This window comes from Candida margitis, assembly GCF_024628925.1.
Source record: "Candida margitis strain CBS 14175 chromosome Unknown scaffold7, whole genome shotgun sequence".
NCBI lineage: Eukaryota > Fungi > Ascomycota > Pichiomycetes > Serinales > Debaryomycetaceae > Lodderomyces > Lodderomyces margitis.
Window position 1 is genome coordinate 218626 of NW_026261806.1, and position 15201 is coordinate 233826.

At 37.6% G+C, this 15201-nt stretch overlaps 6 protein-coding genes across 6 annotated transcripts; 2 read left to right on the forward strand and 4 right to left on the reverse strand. All coding sequences in view use genetic code 12, as the record gives it.

Moving 5' to 3' along the window:
- Window positions 1–38: 38 nt before the first annotated feature.
- RPB8 (DNA-directed RNA polymerase core subunit) lies at window positions 39–485 on the forward strand (the record flags this gene model as incomplete). Its single annotated transcript, XM_051814578.1, has 1 exon — window positions 39–485. The coding sequence occupies one exon, from the start codon at window positions 39–41 to the stop codon at window positions 483–485; it is 447 nt and encodes a 148-aa protein (XP_051671938.1).
- A 585-nt stretch (window positions 486–1070) lies between these two features.
- On the reverse strand, window positions 1071–1403 carry CANMA_002503 (TMEM14 family protein; the record flags this gene model as incomplete). The annotated part of the gene is made up of 1 exon (XM_051814579.1): window positions 1071–1403. One exon carries the CDS (start codon window positions 1401–1403, stop codon window positions 1071–1073), a length of 333 nt encoding a protein of 110 aa, XP_051671939.1.
- A 1336-nt stretch (window positions 1404–2739) lies between these two features.
- Window positions 2740–6762, forward strand: CANMA_002504 (chromatin-remodeling ATPase; the record flags this gene model as incomplete). The annotated part of the gene is made up of 1 exon (XM_051814580.1): window positions 2740–6762. One exon carries the CDS (start codon window positions 2740–2742, stop codon window positions 6760–6762), a length of 4023 nt encoding a protein of 1340 aa, XP_051671940.1.
- A 171-nt stretch (window positions 6763–6933) lies between these two features.
- Window positions 6934–9789, reverse strand: CANMA_002505 (uncharacterized protein; the record flags this gene model as incomplete). Its single annotated transcript, XM_051814581.1, has 1 exon — window positions 6934–9789. The coding sequence occupies one exon, from the start codon at window positions 9787–9789 to the stop codon at window positions 6934–6936; it is 2856 nt and encodes a 951-aa protein (XP_051671941.1).
- Window positions 9790–10424: 635 nt separating this feature from the next.
- Window positions 10425–12245, reverse strand: MSS11 (Mss11p; the record flags this gene model as incomplete). Its single annotated transcript, XM_051814582.1, has 1 exon — window positions 10425–12245. One exon carries the CDS (start codon window positions 12243–12245, stop codon window positions 10425–10427), a length of 1821 nt encoding a protein of 606 aa, XP_051671942.1.
- A 1390-nt stretch (window positions 12246–13635) lies between these two features.
- CANMA_002507 (uncharacterized protein) lies at window positions 13636–15141 on the reverse strand (the record flags this gene model as incomplete). Its single annotated transcript, XM_051814584.1, has 1 exon — window positions 13636–15141. The coding sequence occupies one exon, from the start codon at window positions 15139–15141 to the stop codon at window positions 13636–13638; it is 1506 nt and encodes a 501-aa protein (XP_051671943.1).
- Between the last annotated feature and the right edge of the window lie 60 nt (window positions 15142–15201).

Sequence of the window (15201 nt, forward strand, 5' to 3'; positions counted from 1 at the left end):
ATCAAAGGCACAATCAATACGACAAGGGAGGCACAACAATGTCGGGAGTTTTATTTGAAGATATGTTTGCAGTAGATTCCACTGACCCGGGAAGATACAATAGGGTTTGCAGAATAACGGGGCACTCATTGACGTCGAAGGATATTACAATTACGTTGGACATCAACAGTGAGCTATTTCCAGTGAAGGAAAACGATTCTTTAACGATAACTTTGGCTTCAACGCTAGGCAACGAAAGTTCAATGATCACATCAAATGGTTCTTGGAGACCACCAAAACAAGGAGAAAGGTCCTTAGCGGATGATTACGACTATGTCATGTATGGAACCGTTTACAAGTTTGAAGAGAATGCTGATAATGATAAGATGTCTGTTTATATTTCTTTTGGTGGGTTATTGATGAGGTTGGAAGGTGGATACCGTTCTTTGAGCAACTTGAAACAAGAAAATGCATACATTTTGATACGTCATTACAATGATTTATAGTTAAATCTTTGTATTATAGAGAATAAAAAGTTACGTCAGTTATAGCAAGTAGTATGTTGTGGCGTGTCAAACAGTTTGAGTGTGGATTGCGGTGGCAAAGAATGCTAGGTTTAGAGATGGCATTGAGACATGATAAGCTAGTTAGTTTATTCGATAGATTCTAAACACAATTTCTATATAGATATTCTGGAGATTCTTCACTCATATTTATATTCTCCAGATTGTTAAATAAGACTTGTTGATTTACTTAGTAATCCAATTTATGTTAATATATCATGTTATCTTCTTCACCTTTCAATAGTCTCACTTTAGTATTTCACTATTGTATTAGCTCTCATTATCAGAAACAAAACACTATCTGATATCTTTACCACTTGGGATCTCACTATTTTGTATCGCACAATACTGCACAATAATATTACTTAGGACTGCAGCATTAAATCTTCCAACAACATGGATAAAGTGCGTTTTGTACGAACAGAGTAAATTCTTTGATATTTTACACCAGTAGCTTTAATCTTTGTTCACTCAAGAGGTCCTATATATACTATTTAAATAGTGGCTATAAACACACCACAGGCAATTTCACCCAAAGATTGGATAAAACTCGTTGTATTTTTTCAAATAGTAACCGGTTGATAATCCACCCAAAAGCACCAATGCAAGGGGAATTGGCTTCCTGAAGCTGGTGGAGGCAGCCCTTGATAAACCAGCAGCAAGTAGCACAGAGCTAGTACCCAACGCCAACTCAAGGCCGTAATTGGCGTTTTTGTTCAATAAATAGCCTGAAACTCCGTATAATGTTGATACTCCCAAACCTGCCACCAATGATGGCACCGATCCTTTACGAAAGTATCCCATTAAGCCTCCAATGGCACAAAGACCGGATAAAGTAAATGCTGGATGATCTGCTCCCATTGTGTATGATGTAGTGTATGCTTCAATAGATGTACAATTCTAACGAGTCGAATGTCATTTTAATCGCCGTTTAAATTCGGAACCTTACACTTTTTTTGTCCCGTTTATTCAGACTGCACGTGATCCGGGAAAGAATAAAAAAGAAAAAGAGAAAAAAGCGACTGATTTTCTTCTCATTGCTCACATAATATTGTTAGGCTTATAATTGAATTAGAGTTACACAATGTAATGGGTTGTCTTGAGTAACACCCAAGTCAAAAGGGGAACTACTTTGTTTGCTGTGAATTGGTTGTTGACCAAAGAGGATAACAAGTGCTTATTTGAGAGAAACCTACTCAGTCGTCGTCTTATCACCAGATTTTACCAACCTTTAACCCATTTTCCCTCTAATTTTTACACCATAGACAAGGCGCTACCAATTGATTTACTACACTGCTAAATTTACAAATAACGGAAACATACTATAATTTAACCTTGTTAGGAAAGGTGGTTAAGCTGTTACGCATTGATGAATTTAGGCGACTGCTGTATGAGATTTGGGAAATTACATAAGTAGCAGGTTTTATACGTTTTTATAGTTATTAGTTTGAAATCTAAGTTTTTATCTTCTTCACTACAAAAGTAATCTTTTAAAATTGAGTAAAACTGAGTAAATTATTACAATTTCGTAATTTCTACCAATGAAAAACACCTTTACCAAATTGAACAAAAATACAAGAAGGAAAAATTAAGCCTAAAATTTTTTTATTTCTTTTTTTTTTGGGTCTTTTCTTCATTTGCCTTTTCTAAAATTAAACGGTAAAAGCGAATTAAGAAACACTACACACACAGATGGAAAGAGCTCTTAGATGATCTTGTTAGTACTTTACTTGGTTGTATTTAGTTTGTAAATGTATTTGATGAAAGATGAAAATGATCATTGATTAATCAATACTGCATATAGTATTGATGAATTTTGTATTGTATGCAGAATTCTTTTTTCTCTCTCTTCCTCTCTCTTTTTGTTGTAAAAATAATTTTTTCTCTAGAGAGTCTCTACTATTTGTGTATGTGGTTTAGTTTTGTCTTTGTTGAATCAAGAGAGAAAGAGAGAGAGACACACACACGTACATACATACATACGTCCGCCCTCTCTGTTCTTAATGGGAAAAGGAAAGTCAGAAACTCAAACAACAAAACTGTAGAAAAAGAAAAATTAACCAAACCTATTTACTTCTTTCCACTCTTTAGTCTAATCTAACTCTGAATCAATCAATCAATCAGAAGTAATAACAAAGACAGTTTGTTACGACGTGAAGTAAAAAAAAAACATATAAAGTTTTAAAAGGCAACAACGATGAACATCTCGTCTATGCTATCTAGTGATAGTACTGCAACACCAGCGAAGCAGGAACAGTTATCAATGATACAACTGCAACCACCTCATAACAACGGATCTGTTCATGAAATACACACTAATGGTACGGTACAAGATTACCACCAGAACCAAAATTTACCTGGCCATAGCCAGCAGAGTTTTGGGCAGGCACAGCTGGTGCAGCCAATAGAAACAGCCCAGAACGGCAATGGCAAACACTTGGGTCTAACCCACCACAAGCCCTTACCCACCTTATCTAAAGAGAATTCAATAGTGTCTGGTATTTTACCACCAGTTAACACGTTGGAAGAATTTTCCGATTTCATACCGCAAATTGACCCGCAATACAAGTCGAAATTTGAAACCAACATCAACGTCATCAATCAGTTGGATAAGTACCAGAGATTGAGTCATGATTTGAAGTTACTAAAATTTGATGAAGCCAAGTTGAATAATTACTTGGTAAATACCCATCAATTTGCGGCAAACTACATTGATCGAGTTGTTGCCGAAGATATTTCATCGAGGGCTAACAAAATTAGTGATACAAACAAGAATAAAGAATTAGTATTTATAGACTATACAAAGCCATTGCATCACAACAGCACCAGAGGGAAAGAATATAAATGGGGCTCTACAAGAGAAATACACAAGGTTGAACACAAATCGAGAAGAAAGAAACCAGCAGAGGAACCATTTACAGCTAATGGGGCTGCAAACCATAATGAAAACAGTGGCAATGCAGTCACACCAATGAATGGTACTTCTGGACCTGTTCCTATTAAGCCAAAGTCTGCAGTACCACAAGAGATTGTAGATTTAAATGTTAGGCGAAGCAGTCGTCCGAAAGCTAAAAGAAAGACATATGACGATGAGGGTGGAGAGTTTGACGAGGATTCGATTTTGGATGAAGATGAATCGGAAGAGAGAACCACACCACAGCCAGGAGGCGATGTCAAGAGATTGAAAGTGGAGCAGGACGGCAAAGCGAAACCAGCTCAAACTTCTAGCGTGACTTCAAAAGAGCACAAGGCATTCATGAGACAATATGATACTACTTATGTCGCCATATGGAAGGATATGTCACGAAAGGATGGACCGAAAGTAAGCAGGCTCATGCAACAATCGACTCAAGCTAAACTAATCAACTTGAAAAAGACATGCATATTAGCTGCCAGGGAGGCCAAGAGGTGGCAGTTGAGAAACACCAAGAATCAAAAGGATTTAACTACGAAAGCCAGGAGAGCAATGAGAGAGATGTTCAACTTCTGGAAACGTAACGAGAGAATTGAAAGGGAATTGAAAAAGAAACACGAGAAGGAGTTGGTTGATAAGGCCAAGAAGGAAGAAGAGGATCGTGAAGCTAAACGTCAATCGAGAAAGTTGAATTTCTTGATTACTCAAACTGAGTTGTACTCGCATTTCATTGGCAAGAAAATCAAGACTGATGAAATTGAAGGCAGTGATTCTGATCCAAGGATTAAAGCACAATCAAAAGAACATTTGGATAAATTTTCCAATGTTGATGCAGCTAATAATGATATTCTGACATTGGATTTCGATAATGACGATGAAGATGCATTGCACAGGGCAGCAGCACAAAATGCACAAAATGCATTGGTTAGTGCCCAGAATAAGGCCAAACAATTTGATGACTCCGATCCATTCAAGAATCCAGACACCAACGGAGAGGAGATGAACTTTCAAAACCCAACGTTACTTGGTGATATTAGTATCGAGCAACCAGATATGTTGAAATGTACATTAAAGGAATATCAAATCAAGGGATTGAATTGGTTGGCAAATTTATACGAGCAAGGTATTAATGGTATCTTGGCAGACGAGATGGGTTTAGGTAAGACAGTGCAAAGTATATCCGTGTTGGCATACTTGGCAGAGACACACAATATCTGGGGCCCGTATTTGGTTGTCACACCCTCATCGACATTACACAACTGGCAACAAGAAATCTCCAAGTTTGTACCCGAGTTTAAAGTTTTGCCTTACTGGGGTCATGCAAAAGATCGTAAGGTTTTGCGTAAATTCTGGGATAGAAAATCATTAAGGTATGACAAGGATGCGCCATTCCATGTCTTGGTTACATCCTACCAATTGATTGTATCCGACATTGCTTATTTCCAAAAGATGAAGTGGCAGTATATGATTCTTGATGAGGCACAAGCTATCAAATCATCTCAATCGTCGAGATGGAAATCACTTTTGTCATTGAGTTGTCGTAACAGATTATTGTTGACAGGTACTCCGATTCAAAATTCTATGCAAGAATTGTGGGCATTATTGCATTTCATTATGCCGACGTTATTTGATTCACACGACGAATTTAGTGATTGGTTTTCCAAAGATATTGAAAGTCATGCACAATCAAACACTGGATTAGATGAACAACAATTGAGGAGATTGCATATGATTTTGAAACCATTTATGTTGAGACGTATCAAGAAGAATGTGCAAAGTGAATTGGGCGATAAAGTGGAGATTGATTTATTCTGTGATTTAACAAATAGACAGAAGAAATATTACCAAATGTTGAAATCACAAATTTCTATAATGGATCTATTGGATGCAGCAAATTCAAGCTCAGAGGACTCAACCTCATTGGTTAACTTAGTGATGCAATTTAGAAAAGTTTGTAATCATCCTGATTTATTTGAAAGAGCCGATGTAAAGTCGCCGTTTTCATTTGCAAAATTTGCCGAAACCAGCTCGTTCTTGAGAGAAGGTAATGATTTGGAGTATAGTTATTCGACAGAAAATGAGATTAACTTTGAGTTACCTAGGTTGATATATGATGAGTTGTTGACGCCCAATTACAAAAAGAATACCTTGAATTCATTGTATGAAAAGTTTAATATCTATAGCCCTGAAAATGCCAGGGATTTGGAATGGGTCGATAACATTGATACGCCATTAAGTGAGATACAAACTATTGCTAAATCCAGTGTTATTGACCGGGCGATTGACTTGCACAAGTACACCAATGGGTCAAAACTCGATAAAGTCAACTACCTTTACGAAGGGGAGCATATTCCATCCCACTCCAAATTATTAATTGCCAACAATTTGAATCACAATACGTCTCAAGTTGCCAATTCACTCGTCTTATCTGAACTTTGCTCCGTTTCCAATACTGTTTATGATGACATGTACTTGAACCGATTAGATCCAGCATACACACCAATAGCATCAGCTCCACCAGTGACAGTAGCGTGTCCATCAATAAATTTTGAAACCAAGTATAAGCAAGAGTTATTCAACTCTCACTTGCGGTCATCACTAGCACCAATGTCATTAAATGAAGAGTACCGGTACATGCAAGACCAAATCCCCATTGATTCATACCCGCCAACTAATATGTTGCCCGATTCAATCAACAAATTTAACGATTACTCCAACATTCGCATGCCATCGATGGATCGATTTATAACCGAATCGGGTAAATTGGCCAAATTGGATGAATTATTGGTCAATTTGAAACAACACGACCATCGAGTGCTTATCTATTTCCAAATGACCAAAATGATGGATTTAATGGAAGAGTATCTTACATATCGTCAACATAAATATATTCGACTTGACGGTTCGTCAAAATTGGATGATCGAAGAGACTTGGTTCACGATTGGCAAACCAAGCCCGAAATCTTTGTGTTTTTACTAAGTACTAGGGCTGGTGGGTTAGGTATCAATTTAACTGCGGCTGATACCGTCGTATTTTATGATTCCGACTGGAACCCGACTATTGATTCGCAAGCCATGGACCGTGCTCACAGGTTGGGCCAAACGCGTCAAGTTACCGTGTATCGATTGCTAACGAGAAATACCATTGAGGAAAGAATGAGAGATCGGGCTAAACAAAAGGAACAAGTGCAGCAGGTTGTTATGGAGGGTAAAACTAGTAGTAAAGAAGAAACTAAAAACTCAAGAAAGGATGCCGCATTCTTGTTGCTTGGCGACGATAATAATGATGAAGGGTCGAATAATTGAAAAGAGGGGTATATAGATTAATGAAACGATTTCTTGTCATTTTGAAATCTGAGCATGTAGTATTTTGTCTTATCAATAAATATATACAATTAAGGCACGTATAAAACGATTAAATATTAAAAATTGCTTCTATAAAAAGAATGAGCTGTGTGGGAGGGGTATAATACAATATTATTTCGCGTTCAATTTCGTTTCCAAATCCTTGAGAAATGAAGCATTGGGTATATTGGGCTCAACGAGGTGGTGTTCATTGGTGACATCATGAAGAACACCATTGGCATTTCCATTGCCTTGACTATCATTATTGTAGTTGTTTTCCTTGCTTAGCTTTTTATTCTCGGCCTCTAAATTGTAAATTTTGGTAAAGCTGGCTTCCAACTTCATTTTCAATTCCTCCTGAGTCATTTGACCAGGATCGGAATTTTCCACCACCGAGAAGGACTCATTTACATCCAATTTGTCATACTCTTGTTGTTGTCCATTGTTGGATTGATCGATGCGTGATTCCAAACTGGGTTCACTTTTTTCACCTACACCATCATCGCCATTGAAACTAGTCATTTGCGTCGAAATCAAATCAGATATCCCCGATATGTTACTCTGTACCGAATTTAAAGAAAAGCGACTCATGCTTATCGAATTGCGATTATTCTGATTTGAATATCGGTTTTTGGTTTTACTTGATATCAATTGATCCAATGTCGACTTGTTGTAGCTTTCAAATTGATTAGTGGGGAGAATATTGATGTAATTATCATCGTAGGAAACTTTGTGGGGTGGGAGTAAGCTCGAAGTCCGTACCATTGTTGCCGGGTCTGATGTAGTTGATAATAAAGAGTTTCGATTACCATTTGCGATTGGTGCAGGACTGGCCGGTGATCGATCACCGTTTTCTTCGAAGACAGTGAGAAGACCCAATTGTAAGCCAGTTGATAGTCGCTTATACTTTTTAGGTTTTGATGAAACAGTAGGGTGATTTGTCGCTGGTAGAGACTTTGATGGAGATGCTGACGACGTAGTTGTTGTACCATTTGAAGTAGGAGTCGTGCAAGAAGCTGAAGCTGAAGACGTGACGTTTGGAGGTAACGAGTATCGTTTCTTTATTGATGGATTTTGAAATGACTTGAGGTTGAATGAGGCCGCTTGGTTTATCTGTGGTGATGAAGATACTGTTGATTTTGGTGAGTTTGTCACAATATAATCAGGATTAATCTCTTGATTCAACTCTGTCAATGCATGTTTGTGGAGCAATTTTAGTTGGTTTAATTCATCATGAAATTGTTGAAATATAGCCAACTTTTCATACTGCTCCTCAATATTGTTCAAACTTAGCGATTGGTTATACTTGTTGAAATAACTCAAATTGTGAGCAAACTTGTTGACTCGCGAAGTGAATTGAAACAAATTCAGTTGCAAATTAAACGTAATATCCTCGTCACTACTGGGTAGTTGCTCTTGTGGCTGAAGAACTGTATCAAATTCAGTAAACATTTTGTTGATTGTTCTCACTAAATCGTTATGATCAATAAGAACATCGTGTAAAAGTTCAACTTTTTCAAAAGTAGACAAGTCACTCTCAACCTCATCAGTTTGGAATTGGTCCATCAAATTCAAGGTGAAAAAATTGCAACTCGCATTTTCATTGATCGTGATTAACTGACAAATGAGCAATTTCCGTAGTTGATTAAACTTGTTGATATTAAAAATGACTTTTTCAAGTTCATCTTGATTTTCATTATCAAACTCTTGCGTAAGTATGCCAACATTGATATTATTTATAGTACAATATTGTTGAAATAAATCTCCATTAATATGGGGGAGGAGCTTCACAATCAAGCTTCTCAAAGTTAAATTTAAAAAGGATAGTGAGTTTAATAAATGAGTTGAGTTTGAATTCCCAGCAACTAGATCCAACTTCTTACTTTTTAGTTTCACCATATTAAGTATCAAGTTCTTATTGGCAATATAATTCAACTTTAGAAAATCATTCAACAAGTCTAAAATCTTGTTTGTTTCAACAATTGTTTTAAATTTCCGAATTTTAATCAATTTAGACGATACAGCAAGAATGAACTTAAACAACGCAAATTGCGACTCGTAAGTCATATGCTGTCGACCAAGATAAGCCGATTGTTGTTGTTTCAATAGATAAATGATTAAATTTATAATAAGAATCACCGTTGTGAAGTTGTTACAACGGTAATTGTATTTGACTTGATAGGATGTGTTTAACACAATCAATCGAGTACCATCGTCGTTGATGGTAAATTTCAAATGCTTTAATGGAGCTGATATGGGGGTTGAATTAAGCAATTGTAGACTCGACTCATTTTTGGAAAGAATCATTGAATCTTCAAGCAAATTGGATATTATAAGGTTATACTTGAATTTCTCCCAAAACTCTCCCAATTTGTGCTCCATTGATAGATACTTTTCAATAAACTTTGACAATGTTTCCGTATTGGGGTAGATTACATTCCCCGAGTACTGACAATACTGTAATAAATTCAACTGACTTGCATGTGAATGTGATAGATATAGCGGATGGTGATTTTGCAGTTGATAGGGGTAGTGTTGTTGATTAAATTGCAGTGATGAGTTCAGATTTATCGAGTTCCTTCGCTTGAAAGGCAGTTGTTGCTGTTGCTGCTGATGCAGTTGTTGTTGTTGGTGGTGGTGAATATACATCGGATGTGGTGGTAAAAAAGTGTCATCATGCAAAATTCCAGAAGCACTATAGCTACTATAACTCAGCTGGCGATTACTCATAGAAGGCGGTTGTGGTGGTGGTGGAGGTAGCTGTACAGTATTTGTATGTACTGTGGTTGTAGTAGATGACGCAGTAGGAGACAAGTAGTTGGAAAATGTTGTGCCTAATGCTGAAGTTGGTGTAAGATCTTCTTCAATCCCCCAATCACTTACTTCTGAGTTTACGTTAAGCTTTGCATCCTGTTGCGGTTCATTTGGTGTATTCTGCTTATTGTAAATGAAGTTACTCGACAAGGGGTTGAATCTATCAAAATTCATATTGTGTTGAATATGTCAGTGTCGTTTGTAGTTGATCACGCCATGTATCGTAGACACAAGCCTCTTCCCTCTTGTTCTTGTGGGTGTTGTTTTCTTTCAATGAAATGTACGTGTGTGGGGGGTATAATGCTGTTGATAGTTTGATGCTTTTGCTTTGATAAACTCAGTCCAGCTGGGTGTATATCTTTAAGCTTATACCTACTAAGATTGGGTTAGTAGGATATAGTTACCAGTAAAATTTGGGTTTGTCTCTCTCTACGTGTGTGTGTTTTGATTTATTCTTTTTTAAGAGAGAGAGAGAGAAAATAAAAAATATGGAGAAAGAAGAAAGAGGGTAGTGTACTTGAACACAATTTCCTCTTCTTGTTTTTAATTCCGATGCGCTTTGTTTTAAGCGGGCATATGATAATTTATTATTACTCTTCTGCAAGGTTTAGTTTATTGGACTCTATTATTACTAACCATATCAGGAGAGTGTAATTGTGGGGTGGTACGACGTGCATTGCTTATCCTTCCGTAGAGAATAGATACTTTTACTAATAGCCTCACTAAAGGGGTTCTCCTTTTCAGGTAAGACTCCTCACTATAAATCAGACAGAATTATGTAAAGCTAAACAGTGCATTATGATTAATAATTAGTCAAATCCTGGACCTGACCCCATCGAGCTTAACCAGTCTTTTCGTAATGTGTCTCCAATATCATCCAATTTCGTCTCATTATCCATCATTCCATCGCCATTATTGTCATTATTGTTACCTGTATTGTTTTCATTAAATACATGGTCAACGTCAATATCAGACGGCTTGAAATCATCAAGTAGGATATTTGACGAGAAAAAGGAGTCATCAATAATATTATCCCCCGTAGATAGTTGTGCTACAAATTGGTCTTGTGGTATCTTTGTATTTCCTGTTGGATGTTGCTGTCCTGACTGAGCTGATACTCCATGCTCTCCAAAGGGGCCAAGTGATTGTGCTTGTTGCTGTAGGTTAGATAGTGCACCACCGGTTGCTGGAAAATTAGGGGGCTGATCTAACGAAAACAACGCTTCAAAATGGGCATTTTCGTCTACTGTGGGTGGTGCGTGTTGTTGCAGGAATCCCTGAGTCTGATGTGGCTGTTGAGGTGGCTGTTGTAAAAATCTTTGTCTTTGTAGATTATTTTGATTTTCCATCTGTAGTAATGTCATTTGGTAAGCATCAAGAGATTGCATATTTCTCTTTGAAACTGACGGTTGGTTCTTTTGATTTGCATTCAGTTGTGAAATTCCCTGGTTTTGATTACCTGTGGGGACCGCTTGATTGAAAGATCTTGCTTGATTTGGGGGTTGGTTAGGTATTTGGGCTTGATCTTGATTACGTATTTGGCCCTGGGGACTTTGGTGGTGAGATGGTGGTGGTTGTTGCGCTTGGCTAATATTTGGGTTAATACCAGGTCCGCTGGTCTTTGCATTTTGTTCTGCTCCTGGTATTGGTGTTTGTTGTGGAGGGAATTGTTGTACATTATTTGGTGATACTTGCTGCATATTTTGGTTGTTTGAAACATTTATTCCCCGTAGTTGTGCTTGTTGTGCTTGTTGCTGTGCCTGTTGTGCCTGCTGTTGTACCTGCTGTTGCATTAGTGCTTGTTGTTGAAATTGTAGTTTCAATTGTTGTAGTCTCGCCTGTTGCTGTGTTTGATTTATATTTGGTGGAACCGTATTGGGCTGAATATGTGAATTATTTTTAGATAAGGGTGGTTTTGTCGATGATTGTTGAGCAGGCATGGGGGGCTGTTCACCTGCATTATCGTTTTGGGTTTTGCTTTTAGCAACTGATTTTCGACGTGATGGATGCTGTTGCTGCTGTTGTTGCAGTGCTCCGTTTTGTTGTGGTTTCGGGCGTTGATTTGACGGTTGAGGTCCATTTTGATTCAGATCTTGCTGTTGACTCGGTTGGCGTGAAGCACCAATAGATGGTCCTGTAAGTTTCCCGGTTTGGGGTGTCGGGGGAACTGATGTATTTTGTTGGGCCGAAAGTGGTTGTTGAGATTGTTGGGGTAGATACATTTGCGAGGGGGTTTGCAACTGGTGTTGAGCTGCTTGAAAAGTCAACAGCTGTTGATTCTGTTGCTCCTGTTGCTGCTGCTGCTGCTGTTGTTGTTGTAGTAGTTGTTGATGCTGTCTTTGAATCATCCTCTGCTGCAAAAGTAACTGTTGTTGTGGAGACGGTATGTTATGACTATTAAGTACCTGGTTTAACTGTGGGTTAATTGCACTTTGTAAACTCCACAAGGTATTCCACCATTCATACAAGAACTCATCTCCTGATTGTAGTTCATTCTGCTGTCGCTGTGTTAGGTGGGCCAGTTTAGTCTCGTTAAGCAACGATTGTGCTGATTCATCAAGACCATTGTTCTTCAAATACAAATACAATTGGTTGATTAATAATTGTTGTGATGATTTTGATGAAGACATTGGGGGAGCTTTGATGGTCTAGTGTGTGTCGATGTTTGTTGGTTTTACAAAAACAATTTGAAACAGTCAATTTTTCTTTCCTCTGTATTTCAACTTATATTAAGATTTGTGGCTAGTACTTTGACATAAAGATTCACTTCAATTAGAATAATTCCTCGGAGTATATATATTTCCAACCTAATAATAAACAACGTCAATTGTAAAATTGGGAAAAGAACAAAAAAAGTGGATACGGGTATATATATTAGTTTTCTCGTATTATTAGGATTAATTCTAACTTGAATGAATGGTAACAAAAAACATCTCTAAAAACTATAATACTATTGTACTGCATATAAATAGCAACGGAAAAATAAAAATAAATAAAAAAAAAGAAGAGAAGGAAGCAAAAAGGATAATCTTCTTACATGTAACGGTACAAGTGTGAAAAAGATATCTACAATAACTTCTGCACTTCTTATGTTCTGTCATTTGTACGAATTGGGGATTGGTGTTAAAGTAACTGATCCACGGTGTTTGTTTAAATTCAACATCACAACAAAAGTACAATTAAGTCTGAACAATAACAGAAAAGGTCATGTGAAAAATTTACAAAAAGTCAAGAAGAATCGGAAGTGCACAAAAAGTACCAACCGATAATAGGACAAAAGTGTAAAACAAAAAAACGACAAAAGATCTTTGATTTTATTCGAGCACCATTCCTCTACAAAAAGGCAATACAACAGTATCGTATATTTAAAAGAATTGTCTTTGGGTATGAGAAAGGTTATAATAAATGCATTTGCAAAACCTGGACTGTATCCTTTTCGTATCAGTTTTTGATCTTCCAAGTTTGTAGGTTTTTCCTCTTATGCAAGAACTAACCAAAACCAAATTTTTTTTTACTTTAAATCACTTTACGCCTCTGCAACTTCCTCTCCTATGCCCATAGTAATGAAAAAAAGAACAAGCTCTTATCTCCCACTTGCTTTAAATGTAATGTTCTTCAATGAAACCTTTGCGACGACACGATGTTTCCCATGTTTACTGCGACATGTATCCGTTGATGAGACAAAATTGGCTACATTTAAAATGCAGATTTGAAGACGAGCCAGGACCAAGAATTGATGTCCCACTTCTCTCATTCACCTATCTTTGCCTCGTCAAGAGAATATACTCGAGAATCTTCTCCTAAATGATCTTTCAGGTAGCGCCAATACCCCACATATTGCATTTGTCACTAAACCCACAACAAAAGCTAACCATGTTCAACAAGTTATTCTCTCTACATCAATCTCTCTACATCAATCTCTCTACATCAATCTCTCTACATCAATCTCTCTACAACGTTTCAACTAAAACAGAACCATAAAACTTTTTCATCAACTCAATTGTACTTCTATATACAACATTACAACTTAGTTCCTAAATTGACATGGATGGCTTTTGCTTGCGTATACATATCCAAACCATATTCTCCCAATTCTCTACCAACTCCCGACATCTTAACGCCACCAAATGGAATATGGACATCGGAATCATTAGATGAGTTGATCCAAACCATACCAGACTCAATATCAGCAGCCATAGTATGAGCAACAGTCAAATTACTAGTGAAAATGGCGGCACCTAAACCATATTCAGTGCCATTAGCCAACGCGATTGCCTCTTCATCAGAACTAAATTTACCAATAGACACAACCGGACCGAAGATTTCTTCATTAACAATTCTCATTGATGGTTTAACATCGGCAAAAATTGTTGGTTTAATGAAATAACCTTTTGATAACTCACCCTCAGCATTCTTTTCACCACCCAATACAACTCTGGCGCCTTCTTGCTTACCAATTTGAATATACTTCAACACTTTATCACGTTGCTGTTCCGAAACTTGTGGTCCAACAACTGCATCGGCATCAAACATAGAACCTTGTTTGTACTCTTGTTGCACATGGGTAGACAAAGCATCAACAAACTTTTCGTAAATAGACTCATGAGCATAGATTCTTGAGGTGGCAGTACAAATCTGTCCTTGATTGGACATGATACCAATAGCGGCCCATTTGACCGCCTGGTCCAAGTCGGCATCAGCTCTAATAATCAATGGCGATTTACCACCACACTCCAAAGTGACAGCCTTCATAGTGTCAGCTGCAGTCTTGGCTATCAATTTACCAGTAGCAGTGGATCCAGTAAATGCAATCTTGGCAACATCAGGATGGACACACAATGCTGTACCGGCAGTCTTACCATAACCTGAAATGATATTTACAACACCGGATGGGAAACCAACCTCTTTAATCAATTTGGCGGTATATAACATTGACAATGGAGTAATCTCTGACGTTTTCAAGATAACGACATTACCAGCAGCTAAAGCTGGAGCCAATTTCCATGCAGACATAGCCAAAGGGTAATTCCATGGAACAATTTGTCCGACAACAGACAATGGCTCATGAACAGTATATGCCAATTTATTCGGATCGTTTTGGATAACCTTTCCAGTAATCTTATCAGCCCACCCGGCAAAATACCTAAAACAATTAACACATTCGTCAATATCGTAAACGGCATTTTGTTCCTTAGTCTTTCCTGAATCCCAAGCTTCAATTGACCCCAATAAATCTCTTTGCTCCACCATCTTATCGGCCAACTTGTTCAACAAGATACCTCTATCAACTCCCGAAACTTTTTTCCACGACTTGAAAGCTTGCTTAGCTGCCTTGACTGCCACGTCAACATCTTCAGCTTCAGCAGCGTATACGGTACCGTTAATTTCTCCAGTGGCAGGATTGATCGAATCTAAAGTGTGGCCGCTCTTGGACTTGACAAATTCATTATTGATGAATAAACCAGTTGGCAATGTAAATTTTTGTCCGTCTGGTAAAGTAACCTCTTTTTCTAAAGGGATTGTCATTGTTTCTGGAATATATGGTTGAATTGGAAGAAAAGCAAAGATATAGTGGAATGAGTGAAA